Below are 23,139 nucleotides of genomic sequence, written 5' to 3'. Positions count from 1 at the left end.
TCTGAAGACTTGGATCAATTATGCATTTGATTGCTGAACACTGGAAGGTGGTGTGACTAAAATAACGGGAGCACATATATTCCATGTCTTATATTTCAATGATTAATGAAGCTACTGCACATTATACAACACTCTACTCTGCCCAAGAGGACATGAGGGGAAATATGTCAAGTATTTTATCTTATTAGATAGTATGCAGGTGAGAGTGTATAGAAAACATCAAGGAGGAGATTCAGTCCTTCAGAGCTGCAACAACATCACACACATTGTGAACATCAACTTCCAAGCCACACCTCTTCAAAAATTAGAAAACAACACAGATTTAGTGTCATATGTATTATAAGCATTCAATGAGCATGGCTGACAAATGTAGTTTGTTTTCTTGCTTATTACAGCACACACACACAAAAAAAACCCTAACTTCCTATGCTTATTTTTCTTACTGTGCCTATATGTATAGCCATAAGTATCTACATACATGTGCAGCATAAGAATTTAAGTGTATGTGCATATACAAGTGTATCTGTCTGCATATTCACCAGCAATGTGTGTATTTCAAACTTACAATTGATAGAGGACCCAGATTTCCAGGTCAGATTAAACCGTTTCCCCAACAAGAGCCCCCCATTCTCCTGGACACAAACACAGGATGTCCTTGATGGACATGGTGCTATTATCTAGCCAGCCAGCCAGCCAGAAAGAGAAAAAAACTTGAAAGGGAAGTTATTAGGTGGCCTGTGTGCTCCCAGTACATGTAACAATGCCACAACTAAGATTAGCGTGGACAAGTGAGGCAGCTCGCTATGATTCAAACGCTTATTATTCTTGTTATTAATACTATCATGCCCTGTAATCAAGATTTGTAGAGGTGGGGTGGGTCTGGGGACAGTTGAACAATGTGACTGATTATCAAAGGGGCTGCGATAACGGACTGTGTCTTCTGAAAAAGGTAGAAGTGACGAGGTACAGAGGCGCCATTCAGTAAACAAAGGAAGAAATCATACAGAACCCTTGAGAAAATAACATCAACACTGTGCAATGATGGCGCACAGGGCCCTATCAATTCAGGTTGCAGCAGCGTGGGAGGCAGGAGTGAGGTATTTTCACATAATACATGTTATGAAAATAATAGCTGATAGTATCTGGGAATAATCAGCCAATATGTAATACCTGGAGGCCAATCGCCCAGCCTGGGATTCCCTTGCTGTAGCTTTTTGTTCAAACTGCATATAGCATTTGCAGTTTCTAAAGGCTGAATTATGCTTCCGCGTAGGAAGAGCGTACGGAGGTTGTGCGAAGCTTACGGGGGTTGTGCGACCGCCGCAGAGCCTTGCCGCGCGCCTCCCAAAAATTGTAACTACACGGACCCTACGCAGCCCCACAAGAGCTGTGATTGGTCCGCCGAAGTACATCATTTCCGGCATTTCGTTGCAACCGGAATCACATCCTGTTGTTGTGCCGGCCGGCAGTGCCGTTTTTAAAACTACTGTTGTGTCTCGACTCGTCGGTTGTGTTTGAAAACTTTGGAGAATGCTGGATCTCGCGGAAGAACGCCTGGCCGAGGAGGTGCGCAAGTACCCACACCTATACGACTCGTCCTCTCGCCATTACAAAGACGTACAGAAGAGCAGCGACCATACGTTAGGGTCTACGTTGGTGGGCGGAGAATTGCTCGGTGTGTTTCGCAGAGGTATGTTGGACACACACGCGCTGCGTAGGAAATTCGTGCTTCGCACAACCCCCTTACGCTCTTCTAACGCTGAAGCATAATTCAGCCTTAAGGCAACACCAAGTTCCCTCCCTAGAATTGTGTCCGTATCTGTATGTGTGTGTGTGTGTGTGTGTGTGTGTGCGCGCGCGTGCATGTGTGTGTGCATGTGCAGCAGTCCTACCTGTGGGTGGAAGAGCAGCGGTGAGGGCCTGAAGAACTTCTCCTTCAGAGCTCCCACGGGGTCGAGTAGCTTCCTCTTCTCCACCCTGCTGGACCGACAGCAAGGCAAAGGGTTACGTACCAAGGTCAGAAAAGTAACACTGTGCAAGAAGATTCCTTCTTAGATTAGAAAAAAAAATCTCAACCTTGCTTATGTAGGACTGACCTTTGATGGTCTAATCGGGGCTGAATTACCTGTATATGGGGTCCATGAAGAAGGCAGAGGGCTTGGCGTAGTGCAGAGGTGGCTGCTGGGGTGGCTGTGCCAGGGGTTGCTGGTGCTGGGACAAAGATGACTGGTGCAAGGACTGGGAATGTGGGTGTGGGGGCCCAGTTGGGGGTTCCTCTTTTGTGGGAACCCCCTTTCCAACTCCATAGATGTGGTTCTTTCGATTTTGGGGCTCAGAGGCCACACCATTGTGACCACCTCGGCTCCGACTGCCAATGCTGAGGTCCAGTGGCTGTTCCTCACCGCTAGATATCACTAAGGGTCCACTACTGCTCCCACTACTACTGGTGGGGTTGGAGGGCTTGGTTGGGGTAGGAGGAGTGAGTTTGGTCTCCTTGGGCTTGGTGGTGAGATCAAATGGTGACTCTGTGGTGGGAGCAGGAGCTCCTGGAGCACCAGGAACCATTTTGTGCAGTTGCTCACGAGGTGACTTGGGTTCAGCCTTAAAAAACATGCTAGGGTTGAGGGTGCCTCGGTCAGTGCTGAAAGGATAAAGGGAGTGGGGGAAGTTGGGCAGGAACTGGAAGGGGAACATGGAATGGTATGGCAAAGGACCCATCTTCTTTTCCTGATGAAGACCCATCAAACCTGGACCAAAATATTTCTCAGCAATGGAGGCAATGGCTTTGATGGAATCAGTGGTGGCTGCATTGGCATTTGTTGTGCTGGGCGGGAGTGCTTGCTCATCAGGTGGAGGGAAGAAGGAGTGCTGGGTTGATGCAGAGGAGAAGAAGGGACGATCGATGGTAAGGCTTCCCGAGTTAGACACAGCAGATACCAATGCACTGTTCATGTCTTCTTGCCGGTTAACTTCCTGACCTGATGCTGCCCCAGAGGGTTTTCTCCTTTTGCCACTTCGCTCACGTTCACTCTCTCCTTCGCTCTCCAAGTCAGAACCATCACCTGAGGCAGTACCAGTGGTGGTGTCCAAATCTGTCCCACTTGTTGTATTAACGTCTTCGAGGTCACTACCGTCAGACATGTCCGTGATCTTGGATTTTGGCTTAGCTTCTCCAATGGAAGACAGATCCAGTTTGTTCTCTTTCTCTTTGTCTTCCACCTGACTCAAACTGTTACCTCCATTGTTGTTCACAGAGCTGACCAAGGAGAGTGGAGGGGCATCTAGGGGGCTCCGAGTCAGCTTCCCTTCCTGACTGCTGGTGCCCAGGGGGCTCTTCAGCAGAGGACTGGGAGGCAGTAAGGGTGGTCGGGGGTACAGTGATGGTGGGAAGATGCCTGGGAAACCATGTGAGAGGGATGGGAAGCCATGGGGTCCTGGGGAGAAGGGTAACCCAGGGTGAGGGTGAGGTCGGGATGGAAAGTAGTCAGTGAACCCTAAACCTGAGTGGTTTAGGCCTGGATGGTGGGGATGATGGGTCTTGGCCTTGGCCATGATGGGGCTAGAGCTCATGGGGATGCCAGGGGTGAACATCCCTGCTGGAGAACCATAATGGTTCTTGCCCTCACAAAAGCGTCGATGCTTGTTGAGGGAGGAGGTAGTGCTGAACATCTGCCCACAGTCCTTGCACTTGATCTGGGTACGGCAGTCAGCATGCATACGCTTGTGGCGGCAGAGGTTGGAGAACTGGGTGTAAGATTTGTGGCACACCTCGCCTGGGGGAGCAAGAGGACAAAGCCCATAAGGGCCTGGTTAAACCCATTAAACACTGTCTCTAATTCCATGTACCAAATCAAAAAGATATACAGGATGTCAACTGAGATGAAATTGCTTCAGATCAGGAACTGACTGTTTCAATTACAGGAAATCTATTGTTAATTCTGCACAGGAAGTTCATACTAACTAACAACCACCGCTTATTTATTCATTTTCACTTTTAACTGCAAACTAAATAAAGAACACATGCAAGGCAGATCATTAAAGAATCTATTTATGCACTGTCATAGTGAAGACTGCCATTTTTAAAAATATATATTTTCTTCTGTTTTTAGAATCATAAACTACTTTAACCCATATGTAATATAGTTTTGCATATGGATAGAAACACCTTTGCAAATATGATGAGTGAAAGTGAAGGTGAACACATCAAGTAGTTAGTTAAACTATAGTAATATTTAATTAACTGTTACATGCATTGTTATACACATTATAGGACCCACTGGATCAGGGTGGTTGGTTGAGATGAGGTAAAATGGGAAAAGAGAGATAGGTGGTGGAGAAATACAAGAAGTAGATGAAGAGGGAAAGAGTGATAGAAGAAAAGCACTGCTGGGGATAATGTGGGGCCTTAATGACCAAGGCTCTCACTTACAGATAAAGGGTTTGACACTGCTGTGGATGTGCTTATGCTGCTTGAGCCCTGAGGAGGTGGCAAAGGTCTTGCCACACTCAGGACATGTGTGAGCACGCGCCCCCACGTGCTGTGAACGGATGTGGCGCTGAAGATTGCTGGGATCTGTGAACACCTGCAGAGGGAAAGAAATTATCGCAAACATCAGGAATGAGCATGCAAAAATATAGTTTATATTTGATAATGACAGAAATCAGTATTTCTCCCCTCTTAGTATTTGTGTTGGCTTCTTTAGTGTTGGTAGTGAAGGTGCATTTTCATTGCTGTAACACCTACTGTAGGCCTAGTATCACAATGTATAAAGCTTAAATTAATAAGTCCATCAGTATTTTGGGAGCAGATAAAGCCTGTGTGTCCTCTGTGTACAACTTACGTGCTGGGTGTGCTGTACCTTATCACAATTTTCACACTCAAAGCGCTTGCCACTGTCGTGTGACATCTGGTGGCGGATGAGGTTGGACTTCCAGTTGAAGGCTTTGGGGCACTGGTCACACTTGTACTCCCTCTCCTCTGTGTGGACTATCATGTGTTGGCCCAGACTTGGTAAAGAGAGGGCAGGTTCATGAGTGAATACATACAGGAAATGTATACTGTGTATGTCGTTTTGCATTTTAAAAGGTGAAATGCTGAGTGTGTGCATATGTGTGTAGGCACCAAAGTGTACCTGAAAGTGTTTTTTTTTTTTTTTTTTACATTCCTGTGTACCTGTACTCATTTGGGAAGATCTTCTCACAGTCTTTACACTCGTGGATAGGCTCATCGCTGTCCTCGCGCTCCTGTTTGAAATCCTCGCTCAGTGTGTCAAAGATAGAGCCAGCACTGGAGCATGAGTACTTCTGGTGCCGCCGTAGCTCAAGCGCTGAGGAGAACAGCTCGTCACAGTCTTCGCAGCGGTACATCTGCTCGTCTGCGTACAGATGTTACATACAGAATACAGAAAATCATTAGACAATTCAGATGAATACTGCATTAAATATCCCTACACAACTAAATCATTGAAGGCCTGAAGCAAAGGAAAAACAAAGGATGAAGAGGCAGGAAAGTGTTGGCTGGGTGATCTAGCAGCACACAGGTGTTAACTAACTCTTGTAGCGTGCATCTGCCCCAAGATGCAGATCAAAGTAACCCTTTGCAAATAAAAACTATTGAGCTCCGACACTAAACAAGAACAAAAATCTATCTGTGTATTTAACTCTCTCTGTTAGTTAGAGCTAATCAGCCTCCTGTTTAAATGGTAAAAGCAACAATCCTCCAATTGGCATTCACATAAAATGGAAATCAATTAGCAGTGAAATGTAGCCTTCATTAACACAGTTAATTGCTTGTTAAGACCTGCAGTTGCTGGGACTGTAGGTATAATAGCACGCAGGGGGAAACAGTAGGGGCTGGTCTTCCCTTTCCATGTTGATAACCTTTACAATACTTCTCACCACCAAGGTCAAATGCATAAAACTCGGGCCAGATTTTTCAATGGCAAGTTCCTGAGTCCAACGCCAAGTTCAACAGCTCAGGGGGAAAGCCCAAAGAAGTGTGTTTGTGTATGTGTGTACAAGTGTGAGTGTGTGAGCATGTGTTTGTGCATGTATTTATGTGAACATTTTCCAGAAAGAATGAGCCATGAGGAACAGAAATAAGCAGGGGCAAAGTGGCGCCAACCCCATGGTGATTTCAGCGCCAACCCGCCATACCTGCTCTGCCATGACCCAAGTACGCATGGCATGATTTGGCCCCCCCAGGTATCCAGCACACCCTGCACTCCCATCCATCATTTCAAGCTAAGCTAAATGAGTTTACCCAAAATGACTTAAAGTGCACGGCTCACCTGTTTTCTACTGCACGTGACCGTTTATCCAGCTGGAACTTCTTGGACGCATTAAAAGGGCATTAGTGTAGCAACATCAATGTGTCTAACCTTGGGGATATGGATAAATGACCTTCTGGTCAATGGGCCATTCCACTGAACTCAAATGCTAAGCTAACTAGCCCACTTTGACACCAGTGTGCACATATTTCATGGAGAGTGAGTGTTTTACTGTGAGGGAGTTGGTTATGATTCACTCTGGAGCTAAAACATCTCAACACTCACACACTTTTCTGTGTCACCTTTAAGGAGGGGGACAGTATTTCAAGAATAGGGGTTATAAATCGCACGTAGGCAACATGCAGGCCGGTAACAAGTTGCAAACTCTTCTCAGATTTGTGTAGTCTCTTTCCAAACAGTTTCATGCAGTTGTGAAGCCATCTGAAAGTTGCTCATCCTACGTTCTTCATGAGATGTCAGCTGCGGACTAACACACTCAGGCATGTGTGTCTCACTGAAAGTGCACGTCAATAAAGGGGTGTGGGTGTGTGTGTACGTATGTACATGTGTATATGCGCATGAGGAGGCCTGTGTTTTTTCAGTGAGTCTGGTTCGGGAGGGGGGGGTGCTTATAAAGGGGAGACTAATAGCTCTCTGAGAGACGAAGGGAAGCACAATTATGTGCAGTTTAGCGGCTAATCTGGGAGCATGGGTGAGGTCTCAGGGGACTCCTCAAGTCCTCTACTTCAAATTCCTTCTCCGATAAGCCAGACAGAGAGAGGAGGGCTGCACTGCCAAGCTCCCACTCAACCCGTCTACCTTTCTCTCTCACACACACACACACACACACACACACACAAATGCTCCGAGACTGAATCACAAAACATGCACACACATCGTCGAAGGTGGACTGACTCTTCCCTCTTTGTCTCCACATCTCTCTCTCTCTCTCTCTCTCTCACACACACACACACACACATACACACCTGAATAGACTGACACAGGCAGAATAGCCCAAATCATTTACAAGCCCTCTCCATCTTTGACACGCTCTTCCAACATGCCAGTCTGGTTCCTTTCATTAATCTAGCATGCTGTCCACTCCCTTTTTCACTCTTCATTCTCGCTCCTGCTCTTTTGGCAGAGAGATCTGAGCACAACTGTCATTGGGGGGCGGGGTGGGGCTGCGGGTGTGTTTGGTGTATAACTGAACATCTCACGAACATCTTGTTCTCTCCCCACCGTTTTATAATCCATGACAAGTAAAAGTAATCAAGGTTTTTTTCCCCCTTCTCCTTCCGTGGTTCCAGAAATGCTGGAAACACAACAAAACAATGTTACCTGACAACCCCACTTCACCGCAATAAGTCCAAGATGTTTCAAGAACTGCAGCGGAACTACGGCCCCTTTTCCGCTTAAGTGAACTTTGAAAGAAAAGCCCAGATCGAAACTGAATAGCTTTCAAAGTTAGATGACGAGATAAAATATTGGACATATTCAATTTGACGCAGAGGCATGGCTGAAAGGTAGTGTGCACCCAGTATCAGCTTACCGGCTCAAAGGGGACGGGGCTAGACGAGAGCGCCTCAAAAATGTGGCGCGTTTTGAAACGTGAGGCAATCGGCCGTCAACACCAGTGGGAGTCGACTGGGTACGGCAAATATTCTTATTATTTTTAATCATCGTTGGAAATTATTGTGATGCAGAGCAAACATCAAACAAACACCCTCGAAATGTATTTGGAATCCATAGGCCTCGTATAAAACCCATCAAACGTGTTGTATTAGGCTACTCGTGTTATTTAGCAATAACAGGGTGATGATAACAATGTCTTGTCAGTCATCACATATTAATGGATAAGAGCAGGTTTAAAGTTTTGGTGCAAATGGCTTGAATTTATCATAGAAATCGTATAAGGACTATATATTGAAGTGATGCCCATCACAAAAAGCCAAGATACTGAAAGCTTTTCTTTTTAGCTATAATAACATATATAATATAAAAACTATAAACTATATATAATATAAACTACAGTGGGATAAACGCTTTTCTGAGTATCACCAGGTCAAAAGGCGACTGGGGGAATTATTTTAGACAACATAGCCTTACCTTGTTTCTTAAAGTTATTTTGGACATTGGCCTTCACATATTTGTTCCAATAGGCTATACTGTCTTTTTTTATTATTATCAATATAATTTCAAAATAAAGGAGACGCATTATAGTGTAAGAGTATCTAGAAAATCAGGTTTAAGTCAGGGGCGTGAGTTCGTTCAGCCCCAAAGTTTGGCAGAATCCTTGAATCTATTAGTAGTTTCATGGCCACCAAACTTCCAAAACCGCTCATATCTACCAGATTTCCGGGATCAAGTGGAACAAAGACGAGTGGCTGACAAGATATTGTTATTTCATCGAGATAATAAGCGCCAGTCCATGAGCTGAGAAGGAGCACTGGTCTTAAATGATGTAATTTGAGGTTTCTTAATTTGTGGAAATTCTTGCTTGAATTTTGTTTTCCACAATGATTATAAAAAAGTCCAGTATACACTGTCGATTCGCTTAAGGTGGCAAATGCGAGTGGCAGCGATTACTTCTAAGACCAGGCCTGTTACACTGCAAGATTTGTACGAAAATTCAGAAAAGTCTCTTATGGGCAGTTTTATTACAGGCGAGCCAATTTTAAACGACAGGTCCAAAACGGCGCCGAAGCACACACTTTAATGCAACATTTCATTCCTTTCTGGATCTTTATGATTTGAATAATTCCCATTTCCCGAAGATTATTTATTGGAGAGAGAGGTGGTGTCTTTTTTCCCCACCACATTAGCGGGTTATAGAGTGTATTGGCCGAGAAAGCAACACAGGATGCTGGTTGGAGTTTGTTTAAAATGTGCGCTAATGACGCGCATTAATCTTACCTTCTAGGTTGGGTGCCATGGATCCCTCGGGGAAAATACCGTCCTTCATATACACTAAAAGCTCCTCCCCTGCTTCAATATCCCGGACAGCTTTATAATAAATCTACGAGAGAGAGAGAGAGAGAGAGAGAGAGAGAGAGAGAGAGAGAGAGAGAGAGAGAGAGAGAGAGAGAGAGAGAGAATTCAAGTTAAGGAAGGTCATGATGGAATTACTAATAAACCTGCAACCTGACACATTCATGTTTAGGAGTTACGGGCCTTGTGCAGTGTTGAAAGTAGGCCAATAATATAAACATATGAATATGTATTTTTTGAAAACTATAAGCAAATAAAAAAAAAATATTCCTGGTGATTCGGGTTACTTTGCGTTTGATCTTACAGTAGTTTATGGAAGCTAATTTGGGCAGATTGCGATCATAGACTCTTCATAATGATTTCACAATATCGAATAGTAAAAGTAAAAATAGAAACAAGCAAATAAATATAATGCTTTGAATATTCATAGCTATATATATGAATTAATCTAAAAATCACATACACACACACACACACACACACACACACACACACACAAAGGAACACGTTGATTTTAGATGTCTGCCAAGATCAACCTGGCCCAAACCCTCACAAAGAGAAAACGAACAAAAATGCAGACGGCGTGACTGAGTGCCGCTCCGGTAAGACTACAGTCTGAAGGAAAACCGGCCAATGAAACGAAAAACATCAGCAAACTACTCATCTGGTCTGCGTTTTTATTTACAGCAGCCAGCAAACAGGGAAATCTTGGATCTCCGTCTACACGGGACAGTTCGTTTGAGGCAGACAATTTAACTCGTGTGGATCGACCAGAAATTATTGTTGACCTAAATCTGTTTTTTTCTGCTCAAGCCAAGACAAAGAAAAGTGAGATATATAATCGTGGCAGGCTGTATGAGGCCATACACAGCCTGATGCAGCCACTGGGCCAACATACAGACTACATGCACACTATAAAACTTGACAGAACACATATAACCGAAGGAAAATTAATTAAATTGGGCCACAGCCACGCGTGTTATTTTCTAATCCAAAGTTACAACCGAACACGTCCCAATAAACAACACAGCAAACATTTAACCGGCTCGGCTTCTATGAAATACACAGACACAGGTGAGATCTCTGGACGCATGGGGGCGCTCTGCACCAAGCCAAGTGCTTGTAAGAGTGTATTCTCTCACCACAGCAAGAAAGGTAAAACACACTCATTTATAAACACATCCACAGTTACACACACACACACATAGAAAGGTGTGTGAAACTAACTCCAACACTGGCCTTATGATGAGACAAAATGGAGCTAAGGCCTAAATCACTGACAGTCTTATTTATTATTACTATTATCATTATAATAATTATCATTGTTGTTATTATCGTTAGGCTAATAATAACAATAGCTTAATTCGGCTGGTGCTTGCAGCAGCCCCGCAATATTTCTCCGACCTGACCTTTCTTTTCTCCGTGAGGCGGAAGAGTTGAGAAAGTTGCGCGGCGCTGCGGAGAGCCTCCAGCTGCAGTAGCACTTCTGTCCCGGTGGAGTTGGCGACACAACCCATAGTAGGCTACCGGAGAGGGAGCGGGGCGCTGGAGCGGGCAGGGCCGGGTAGAAGAGGTCGCAGAGCGGCCACGGCAGGCGGCGGACTGACGGTGATCGTGTCTTCCAGCTGGACGGAGCCCGACGCTCCTCTACTAAACTCTACTCTCTAGTCTAGTCAGTGAGCGCGTCCCTGATGATGAGTCTCTCTCTCTCTCTCTCTCTCTCTCTCTCTCTCTCTCTCTCTCTCTCTCATTAGTGATTCCCTGTTGCCCCCTTGGAGCTCTCTCGGTTACCCGTCGGCCACTCCTCCTCTTCTTATCTCCAGCCAAAAGGATTGAAGGATCTACCGAGCAGACCCCTCCCCGCATCTCCGATCCCCGCCGCCGCTTTGGCCGCTAGATAAATCTATTATTGATGGAAATAACGGCCTGAGAGACTTGCACCCACTCACACTCACTCACTCACTCACTCACTCACTCCCGCGCGCACACACACACACACACACACACACACACACACACACACACACACACACACACACACACACACACACACTTCTGTGATAATAAAAAAAAGAGCATCGATGTAGGGTCGCTGCAGTTCCTTTTTTTTTTTTTTTTTTTTTTTTTTTTTTTTTTTTTCCCATAATTTCTAATCAATTATACCGCAGTGCCAAAGCACAAAAGCCGCACGGATTTTGTTCGCAGTTAGCGCAGGTGTGGCCTAAACAGCGCTGTGCCAAAGATGTAAACAATAACAGACCTGCTTAATACCGGGATCAAGTTTAGGCCTATATGAAGTTCTGACGCTAATAATGTAACGCTATTTGTGAAATATCAATATCATCTGTGCTGTTATTTTTCAAACGAATACCACCATATTTTATTTTTTTTTTTTTTTATTCTTCCTCGAGTCGCCTAGATTTTTATTTGCAGGCGGAATTTAATGGCATAAATCGTCTAAGAAAATCAAATCAAATCAAATAAAAATGACACAAAACACTAACAACAAATCAAAATTATTTCAAGGTGCTTTATAAAATATGAACGCCTCAGTGATCTGTTTAGATAATTTCAGTCTAATTTATTTTGTATTTATTATTCATAACTACAGATTCATTAAAACAGTTATTAAATATACCTAATTTATCAAACATTTTCGATATTTCTGACGGCTTAATTATAAAAATACTGTCATTTAGATCAGCTTCATTTTGAAAGGTTAGATTGACAACACAAACAGCAGATTGTACATAACATTACTACAGTGATGAGATTCAATTAAACCAATTAATTGAACCATTCGATTAAAATTCCAATTGAAATAGACAGCATGTGCAAGAAGAAAAAATGCACTTTAACAGTTTAGTAAGACGCCTAAACATCTTTACAGGAGGGAGAAAAAAAAAACAGAAAATGAAGATGAAGAAGAAAAACACTTCAATTGAGTAATTCAAGTTCACACAACACTGAGTTGTCAAAGATTATTTTAACACTTCTCATATTTAGATCTGAGCTGTATACTGAAGCTGTGTTTTCATGCTTCTCTCTCTCTCTCTTTGTGTGTGTGTGTGTGTGTGTGTGTGTGTGTGTGTGCGCTGCCACCCTGGCTACAGTACAGTCCTAACAGTCGGACCTGTCTTGACCTCCTCCCATCTCTGTCCAGTGTTCAGTGGACAGACGCCTCATCCATCAATGCCAGCCACAGGGCCCGCAATAATCCCCCACTGTCGCCTCACACAAACATACACACACACATACACACACATACACACTTGGGTCCACAGTCACATACTCTCAACAAAGACACACTCTCTCTCTTTCTCTCACACACACAACAGTGCCTATTTATTGTGGCAGTGTGTGATGGAACTGGGGCTATAAGGCCAGATCAAACAGGGCTGGATGGGGCTCCGCTCCCAAACACAAAGGATGAGGGACTAGTGTGACAAGAAGGTGGACAAGGTTCATCCTCTCATCGACTCCAAGACCACCCCCCCTATCCACCATACACACATACACACATACACCCCTCACCCCCATGGCTCGCTGTCCCAGCCCCTGTGGATTTGCTAGATGCAACTCGGCCCTTGTGGTCACCACTTGGCCTGTCTTACTTTTACTTTCAGAGTCAGTTTTTTTTTTAGGAGGTTGTGTTTTCTGTTGTTCAAAATAAATGGGAGCTACTTTCTTAGGAAAGGCAAGCACACACACTCTCTCTCATGCATGCACACGGCCGGGGAAAACTGTTGATTTGCCTTGTTTGTGAAATCATCAGTTAAAAGCAGCTAAATATTGTATTAGAATGAAGTTGCAAACCAGATGAAGTGAGAAAGGCTGGTGGAAATGAGTGCAGGAGTGTGTGTGTGTGTGTGTGTGTGTAGCAGGGCATCAGTGGATTTTTCTGCCAAAGGCTATAGGAGCATCAGGAGTGCTGAGGACTGAGTGGGAAAAACACAGCTGTCTCAGGACGCCTACACAAAACAATACTATCTGACACACACACACACACACACACACACACACAGTTCTCAACCAAACTCATTATATCCCACTATCAGTTTAATAGGACTGACAACAAAAGTGTGTCTTGGGCACAAATATAAATGTGATATATGCAAATATGTACATAATGATATCAAAATATCACATGATAATAAATGGTCTAAATTATGCATGATCATCCATACATTTGCTCGTGCCTTACAACATTAATGACAAAAGAAATAAACAAATAAATTATCCACTTGCCTTTAAAAGGTTACTGCCCGCATTTGAATTTGCCCCGTGTGCACGTATTTCCATAAACTCATGCATTGTGCATGCCGATACAAAAAAATAACCGAACAGAGCACGGTCTGTTAAATTATGCATTTTAGCACTGAGTGGCCTTGTGTGTGTGTGTGTGTGTGTGTGTGTGTGTGTGTGTGTGTGTGTGTGTGTGTGTGGCGTTTGTAAATAAATGATAGGGTCATGCCTGCGAGCCGCCACACTAAACAACATGGTCAAGCAAACAAAAGCAAAGCCGTTCACTAAGTACAAACAACCCCAAAACACATCAAAAAGCAACTGTGCACGCGGCCTTTCCTGGGTCCGATAATTCTCCACAATTTTCACCGGTACCCTGATTCTTTCTTTGACATTGTGTGGCAGTGGCAGGGGGCACTGATGTGAAAATCTTAAAAGGATTAGGCGGGTTGGTGTTGCCAGCCAATTGGTGCTTGTCAATCTCGGAGGCCCCTGTGTGTTCCCTCTTGCTTGGTCCGAGCCCCCTTTCTCTCTCCATCGGTCGGGCTTAATGTCTGAGGCATAAATGGACACACTAGCCTGTCCCCTCGGTGTGGCAGAGTGACAGGTGGCAGATCAAGACACGGGGACAGAGAAAGGAGACAAAGACAGGGAGGAACAGGCGGCTAGGGAGCGAGACAGGAGGGGGAAAGAGCCATGTAGGCAGGGATTAGGAGACAAATAAGAGCAGAGTGACAGGAACGTGGAAACACACAGGCCGGTCACATGTGTGCATGTGGCTGCTGCTCTCTGCCGTCTTCATGTTCCGTGTTTTGCAGTCTGTCGTCATTTAGATTCTGTTACCGCATTCAGTTTTCAAGCCTGTTTGGTTCAACTGTATAGTCGTACTGCCCACAACAGAAAGTGGATTTGTGATCTTGCAAAACACGGCATAAAATGGCATAGAGTTAAAGAGAAACATGGATAGAGTGAAAGGGCAGGGGAGAAGGGGCAAACAGCAACAATTACCAAATATAAGACATAAAGTGCAAAAGGGGAGATGTTTGCAATGTTGTTTCCTTTGTTTTAAGGTGAGATGTTTTCATTTCGATGGATTTTTTCTAACTGCTGCTGCACAAATGTGAAATGGTCTCTTTTGTCATAGCTGGTCACTTTGCATTTTTAATTGCTGTTTTCCTAAGTTTGATTTCTGCAAATAAACTAAACCGAAATGTGTTGCATGCAATTAACGAGGAACGCCACCTGCATGTCATTTACAGAGGCTGGAACAACAGTCCACTAAAACAAACAAACAAACAAACAAACAGACAGACAGACAAACAAACAAAAAGCAGCCACAGCAACATGTCTGAATGAAAAGGGGGAATGATGTTAATATGTCGCTGCAGTAAATTGTTGCACACACAGAGCATGAGGTTAGGGGGCCTGGTTAAGCAGTTGGGGTTTTATGGGCACTGGCTCGGCATCCTTCCAGAGGTATTCCACACAGTACCCAGGTTTCCTTAGACAGAGAGAGCAAGGGAGAGAGCTGCGGTGGTGGGAGTGTGGGGGTGGTGGTGATGGTGGTGGTGGTGGTGGGGGGGGACTGCTGCTTCCACAAAAGAAGACTGTGCCTGGAATAATGGTTATTATAGGACTCAGGAGTGTCAGGCCATTCTTCAGCCTCTTTACATGGGTCATTTCCTAACAGCACTGGCAATTGGCCCAGCCACGGACACACAATAGAGCCATTCCTTAGTCATTACCAGCACACACATTTTGCCACCACAATGGTAAATACACAGCCATGAGCGTGCACATACACGCACACTGTCGCACATACACACTCAGATCTCTTTCAGCAGGAGACAATAGCAGCTACTCCCCCCCAAGTCTTCCCCTCTTGCTGACATCATCATCCTCTTGCTGAAGAGATGATATATGGAGCACATGGATACAGGCCTGCAAAACTTTACTGGTGCAAATCAAAATTCTTGACTGACTTGCAGAGTCAGTCTAGTCCAAGTCTCAATGTCCAGCCAGGACATCGCTGTCCCGTCACTCACCTGATCTCCAGTGAGGTGACAGGCGGCGAGGTTTTGCTCCTCGAAGGAGGGGGCGGAGCGGACATATTTGAGCCAGCTGCTGCTGGTGGCGTCCGGGCTGGTGTCCAGTGCGAACTTGACGTTGCCCATGTCGTCCACCACCTGTTGGAGGTGGAGAGAGCAACAGGTTAGATGGGAGCACAGACAGGAAAATTGAATTCATCAAAGAACAAGCAGGACTTCTACGGCTACCAAATCAAGACAATTTCCTGAAACATTCATAAAAATAAGGCATTTTCCATGTTAGTACTGTAGAGTTTGAAATGCAACATTTTGAAGGTGCAAGTAGGAGATTCTGCTAGGAGTTCGATGTCACTCAACCATGAGACTCAAAGAGGAAACATGCTTATGTGCATTAGAGCCCCCTAGCCTCGTCACTCCTGAGAACATGGAGAGGAAACGGGGAAAGGAGGTGAAAAGAAGGGGAAGGAGGAGGGAGCAGAGAAACTGTGGCTTCTTTCACTTGTCTAAAGACTTTCTCTGGCACATATTGATCACCCTTTGTAACCCCTACGCCCCCCCGGGACTGCGAGAGCAGGTTTCATGTTACTCGCTCTCACAGAGAATGAAGGAGGATGGAGGAAGAGGTGAAGGAGGTGGAGGAGGATGAGGAGAAGAGAGAAGAGGGGCTTATTGTGGGGCAAAAAGTGAGGAAATAACCAGTGTAGCGCCTAAGGGAGTTATACGGCTGCCCGATCTTACAGTGTGCAGCTGCAGAGAAAAGTAGAACCTCGTTCTCAACAATATTGTAACCTGTGACACACTTCAAAACTGTTGCTGCGATAAAACTCTTTTTAATGGTAATATTAATATAAAACTACTTGCTGATCCCTTGTTAGTCCTGAATTTTTAAGTATGTCTACAAGACATACTGGCTTGGATGAAAGAGTTTGGGAAATAAACACAGTACAAGTCCTCAAATTTGCAAAAGAAGAGGCATTTGATATAGACAAAGTTGACAAAAGTATTAGTGCTGTACTGAAACAGCAAACATTGGTCTCTGGATTTATTAAAAGCCAGAGTGTTTGCCTGCTACTCTTGGCTCTTGTATGCATGTATGTTGTTTGTGAGTATGTGTTTGTGTGTGAGTGTGGGTGGGTGGTGGGGAATCTGGGGGCATCTCAGCTGAAACCCCACAGCACGGCTTTGGGTAGAAGCTCCGATTTCCCAGCAGCGATGGAAGTGATACTGAGCCTGTGTGAATCCTCTGGGGGAAGCCGGCCCGAGACAGAGCAAGTCCTCTAATTACATCTCCCAATCAGACTGGGCCGCGCTCAACTTTGACCTCTAGCTCGACTTTCTGCACTCCTAATCACAGTCAAATGTCTGTTGGAGGAAATCGAGGTGTGATGGAGAAGAACCAACAAACCGACTGACATTTTTAGATGTGCAAAGTTCACGAACTTCTCTAACTGGCTGTTTTCTCTACAGGCATGTTCGTGTTTTTCAGCTCATAAAGTGTGAATGGCCGTGTTCTTGCTGTCAGAGCACATGGAAGGTGTGTTGCTGTGAGTGGGAGGGGGTGCAAGTGCCAAGTTTGGTGACTAAATATGTGGTGAGGAGAGACTGCCTTGTGTTTCTGCGAATACGGCAATCGTTGTGGGCTAATGCTTGTAAGCATGGTTGAGGTAACAGCTTGAGGTAACAAGTGTTCAGCTCACCACAACTGGGCCAAGGCATGAGGTTACCCTCTTCGCTAGCTGCGCCTACACCATGATAACATTGCATGTTAGTGCCTGGGCTAAAAATAATTTATCTAGACCTCGGCCTGTATTCAAAACCCCTACTAGGCAGGAAAAAAAAAAAACTGCCGCTGCTGCTTATGTAAATGCACTTGGTGATTGTGAGAGTGGGAAAGAAACTGCTAGGCTGCCTGTTCATGCAAATGAGTTGGTGTAAATCCAGGCTGTTGTAAAATTCTGTCTTGAATCACTTGGTAGTATTCAAGAAATGATTATCTGTAATTTTCAGACAAAGGCTCAAAGGCAAATAATGTAACGTGATCTCAATTAAAAAGAGATGAGGAAGATGGGATCAAAATATCTGAATCAGACTTTGCACAGCTCTCGTTGCTGGAGCACTTTGCCCTTGATGTTTTGCAGCATCATGGCTCATTGAAAAAAAAAAAATTATATTATTTTTTTTCCCCCAGCGCCTCAGTGAGACTGATCGTTTTTCCTATTGTTGAGCAGTGTGCGGTTTCTTTTTGTATGGTCTTTTGACCATTTGAAGAGCTTACAGACGAATCTAAGCTTTTTCTTTCCCTTCTCGACGATGTAGTAAAAGCGGCAACTCCACACCCACAGCTACTGCCTCCTCTGCTTCCAGTTTATACTTAAACACTCCACCTTGATCGAGTCCAGGCCTTTATTTTATGTGTGAAAACAGTCACTGAAAACTAACCAGGCATACCCCTTCAACCACACGCATGCACACACACACACACACACACACACACACACACACACACACACACACACACACCATGTCCACACAGTATATCTCTTCTGCAGGCAGGGGAGTCAGAGTGCACTTGTCGCAGCGTTGCCGTGGAGCTCCAACAGGTATAGTACATGTTTTATGAACAGATGGAGAAAAGCTTAGATCTGGGTTGGTGGGGGCACTCGACACAGATTCTCTCTCTCACACACACACACACATATGGGTGTGGTAACATGCACACGAGCATGAAGCATGGAAGTATTCATGGAGACACACACACACACACACACACACACACTCACACAATGTGTCTCTCCTCACCTATGCACACAACCTAGGGCAAGGGTCTGATCATGGACCTAATGAGCAGCAGACCTTTGTAAATATGTGTGTGTGTGTGTGTGTGTGTGTGTGTGTGTGTGTGTGTGTGCGTGCGTGTTGGCTGGGAGGCCTGCTAACACCCTGTCTCCGGGTGGAAGCCTGATTTATAAGGCTTCAAATGAGGTGCAACAGAGAGGGAGAGCCAGAACAAGCCCACGGCTGATTGTTTGTTTATTTACCTTTCTTTTTTCATTTTTCCCACTCCCTACGTCACAACAGGAGAGGCAGGCGGGGGGTTGGTTTGAACAAAAAGAAGCAAACCCTGCTACTCCTGGGTTGCACATGAACATGCTGACAATTTCTGTCTGTCTTCATGGAAACACGTTCCAACTCACCTCGCCTCCCAGCATCTAGCAGCCACAGTGCCAGATACAGTACATTTGACTCAATCACAGTATCAGGAAATGTTTTCTAACAATTAATTTCAATTAGTTAAGTTCAAAAAGAGTTTTTCCTTCTTGTCACTGACCCCTTCCTCAGTGGTGAAACTGATTGTGTTTTCCCCCCATCTGTACAAACACTGTACTCCCTTTTTCTAAAAACATGCACCTCTCCGCTTCAGTTCGCCGGCCTCTTGCATCCCATTGCCTTCCCGTTCTCCCACCAAAGTTATTTCACCATTAACATTTGCCTGTTTGAATCTCTGGACGGGCAAACAAAGGAAAACCTTGGCTGGTCAGCGCTGCATCATTGCAACCAACAAACAAATCTTAAGCAACATAGTTAACCCTTAACTGCTCTCGTTACCATCAGTAGAAAGAAGAGCGGATATAGTGGGCACTCGTACGGTGTGAGTGAGTAAATAATGTGTAACAAGTGTGTAACAGCGCATTGTTCAGTACAACCATGCACAAATGAGAATGCTGGATTAATAAACAAACAAACAAACAAACAAACAACAACGAAAATCAGCTATTAGGAATGTTCTGAGCTCAGCAATGATATTAAGGCCCAATCCAGACATTTTAAAGTGACACAGGATTGGACATAAAATGCCAAATCAAATTCCGATTAATATAATTTCCCTCTTCGGCCCAATTTACGTCAGCTATCGAAAGGCATAGTGCTGCACATCATCACTTTCCACTGCTCGCGGCAAAAAAACGGCATGAATGAAGAGAGAAGAACGCTGTTGAAATGTCGGCCGTGTTGGAATTACAGAGTTTCACTTAGAAAACTGAAAGCAGCCCAACAGCCAAGTTTGCAACACGACCAGAGGCAGCGAGGGCAGAGCCACATGCAACAAAATGAGAGTTCATGTTTTTAATAACAAATTTTAAATAACTTAGGTTTACAGTGGTGTTTCAGTGAAGACCATTAAAGGAAAGAGGTGTGATGTAAGACATTTTTGCTTAATAAGCAACTGCTTAATAAGCTTAAGCTGGCTGTGGTTGGTTTTAATCACTTTAGTGCATTCATAAAGTGAAGCTTTATTATATGTAGACTGGATCAGCACTTGGCAGATACTTAATACTGAATGACTTGTATCAGACTAACAGAGAGAGGAGAACAGGACACCAAAGGTTCAGAGTAAACATGGAGGCCATCAGTCATACATTTGTTCATTTCTATATATTACATAAAAACAGATAAATGCTTTTACATAGCTTGACCTGTTAGTTTTTTTTTTAATCAAACACCTTCAGAAAATCTGAAACAGACATACATGCACTTCATGCACATGTACCTACCAGGATGTACACACACACACACACACATACACACAATGAGACTTCACTGGAATTCAGTGAAAGAGAAGCAGCTCTGAGTGGACAGGATACAGAGCCAACTCCACAGGAAGCTCTGATAAGAGCACGACACTTATACTGCTCCTCACAATACAAAGGGGAACCTTTGACAGCTAGGAACCTTTAATGGATGTCTCGGCATGCCCTCTCCACTGCCAGTTATATCTGACGGATGTGTGTGGTGTACAGGGCTGAATTAGCAGAGAAAAGTTGCTTGTGCGGGTAGAGCTTGGAGACAAGGTACATATTATTTTCTGTTTGACGGAGGGGAGAAAATGGAAACGGCAGCTTTCTGCACAGTGGTGATTGTGATTTTGATGTGAGATGAAGATAGAAGCCGGCTTACAGCATGTCAGACATAAATGTTAGGGTGTCTCTACAGGAATATTTTCGTCAAGTGTGATCGTAGTGCTTCGCTGTATTGCCCTGGTTTCAATGTGTGAACACACCCTAATTTATATATACGTGTTCGCATGCGAGACAAATGTGTATTCATGTCTGTATCCATTAACATTTCAAAAGCCTTACAGTGTGGAAACTCCATTCTAACTGGTAGAGAGATGCTTCCTGTGTAGGGTGCAACTTACAGTAGCTGTAGCTGTAGCTGTAGTGTGTGTGTGTGTGTGTGTGTGTGTGTGTGTGTGTGTGTGTGTGAACATGCTTGTGTGTGAATGCAATGGCACCATGTGTGTGAATATCTCAGAAATGCACCTCATGGACTCAGGAAGCAAACTTTCAACAAATCACTTCTTCCCTCCAAAATCAAAGATTTCATGAAGGGATACTGGAGGACTATTAAAAAGCAAACTATGTTGATATTTGGCTAATTGTGAAATTCTGAATATTTGTGAGTGTGTAATTAATACAACTGTAAAATTAGCCACAAAACAAAACTAACATTTTTGTTTCCAAAGCAATTTCCAGAGGCCTATCTGAAACCTTGAGGCTGTTTTGCACCTGCATTTGAATTACAGTTGTTACAAAAATTCACATCCGAATCTGCATCAGCTGTCAGCATCCTCGCTCTCAGGTTTTTCAACCTGCAGAAAACAGGAAAGTGGTCGACATGTAAGTAAGGAGACAGTTTGAGCTCACATCTTGGAGAGGCTGTTTCATTCCAAGGAGAAGAGCAAATGATAGAGAGACAAAGAAGAGGGAGGGAAGAGTGGGAAGAATGACAGACAGCCCTTTGATATCTGTTTTATGTGTCAGTTTATTAGTCTCAGATTTTTCTAAACCATTTTAAGGCCATCATTCATTCTAATTTGTCTAAATCATCGTTCTTTGCAACTTTCCTGTCAGTCTATTTGTTGGAAAAAGAGTGTGACTGGTGTGTGACATTAGGCAAAAGGGCAGGCATTAAAAGGGAGAGAGGGAAGCTGAAGGGAAACAGCAATAGAGAGGGGAAAGAGCGGGAGAGAGGAATGTGTGTAATTCTCCTTGCAGCAGCTAGGGGGCAGCGTGGCATGAGGGCTCTTTGGATAGAGGCGCAGAGGTGGAAATGAAACTTCCCTCTGTCTCTGCAGCTGTACACACACAAACAGACACACATAGACAAGGCTGGGATGGTTGTAGACAAACTAAGAATTGCGCACGCACGCACACACACACACACACACACACACACACACACACACACACACACACACACCCTATTTTGCACTAACAAGACAGCCGGTTATGGAAACGGTGAGGTGACAGTGACAGATTGAGTGGCTGAGAAGTGGGCTGTGGAGCTGCTTGTTTGAGGTGTTGCAAATTAAGGCGCAGGACGACTAACAAGAAATAAAGAAGTGTGTGTGAGTGTGTGTATCTTTTCTGGAAAAGGGTCTGTTTCCAGCAGGGAGGCCCCTTAACATGCGCACACACACGCACACACACATACAGACACACACATGCATGCACACACACTGGTGGACTATTAAAGTGGCTGACAGAGTACAGATCCCCATAGCCTCCGATGTGCTTGTGCATGTTCGTATGCAAGTGTGTGTGTGTGTGTGTGTGTGTGCGTGCGTGCATGCATACGTGCATGTGCATGTGCATGTGATGGATGGGGGCCTGCAGAGATGACCCTACCCTGCCACATCGCTCAACAGTCTAAATTGAGTGTGTGTCTGTGTGCGTGTGTGTGTGGAGGTGAGAGGTGGACAGGCACACAGGGGGTCCTGTCAATAAACCTTTGCTTGAAGCAGGAAGGAAAGAGACAGAGGGAGAGAGAGAGAGACAGAGAAAGAGAAAGAGAGAGAGAGAGAAAGAGAGAGAGGGAGAGAGGCTGAGAGGGCGAGAGAGAGAGAGATTAATCACCTTTTATTAACTTCAGTGGTCTGTGGCTCTGTGTGAGGATGATGTGGGAGGACAGAGCAGACGGTGAGGGAACAAAAGTGTTAAAAAGAGAGGAAAGGAGGACACACACACACACACACACACACACACACACACACACACACACACACACACACACAACTTTTAAAAAGAGAGAAACACACTTAAAGGAAAACTATTTACTTACTACTTACTTACATACCAACGGCTATCAGGAGAGACCACACACTCATTTTCTCCATCAAATCCCACACACACACACACACACACACACACACACACACACACACATACACACACACACACACACACACACACACACTCCATGTGAACTTGTTGTGTGAACACTTGGAGAGTTTGAAGAAATTGCCCACCTGCAGCCATTAAACATGTTGGTTTATCCACGGTTTAATAAAGCATTTTTAAACTTCCAATCAGTGTAACTCAGATTCTCTCTAGTGCTATTGCAAATAAGCACACACACACACACACACACACACACTCTTGCTCTTTCTTGACCACTTGCCCAATCCTTGCAGAGCATCTGATTTTTTCTTCAAACATTATTAATGCTACTGTTCTCGACCCAGTGCAGCACGACCTATTTCCTCATTAAACCTCACACATATCTGGACATTTTATTAGTTTGTCCAC

General features: G+C 44.5%; 1 protein-coding gene across 1 annotated transcript in view; it reads right to left on the bottom strand.

Moving 5' to 3' along the window:
• The window catches only part of prdm16 (PR domain containing 16), a 221,234-nt gene that overhangs the window by 12,570 nt on the left and 185,525 nt on the right, over positions 1-23,139 (bottom strand). The window contains exons 4-10 of the mRNA XM_030055959.1: positions 15,551-15,691; positions 9,186-9,288; positions 5,174-5,375; positions 4,842-5,007; positions 4,430-4,583; positions 2,126-3,773; positions 1,893-1,980 (exon numbers count right to left, since the gene is read on the bottom strand). Coding sequence (XP_029911819.1) covers positions 1,893-1,980; positions 2,126-3,773; positions 4,430-4,583; positions 4,842-5,007; positions 5,174-5,375; positions 9,186-9,288; positions 15,551-15,691 — 2,502 coding nt within the window. The remainder of the gene's footprint in view (positions 1-1,892; positions 1,981-2,125; positions 3,774-4,429; positions 4,584-4,841; positions 5,008-5,173; positions 5,376-9,185; positions 9,289-15,550; positions 15,692-23,139) is intronic.

This window comes from Myripristis murdjan, chromosome 7 (genome assembly GCF_902150065.1).
Source record: "Myripristis murdjan chromosome 7, fMyrMur1.1, whole genome shotgun sequence".
Classification (NCBI taxonomy): Eukaryota; Metazoa; Chordata; class Actinopteri; order Holocentriformes; family Holocentridae; genus Myripristis; species Myripristis murdjan.
The sequence above is the reverse complement of the archived record's forward strand: the minus strand, read 5'-3'. Positions and strand labels throughout refer to the sequence as shown.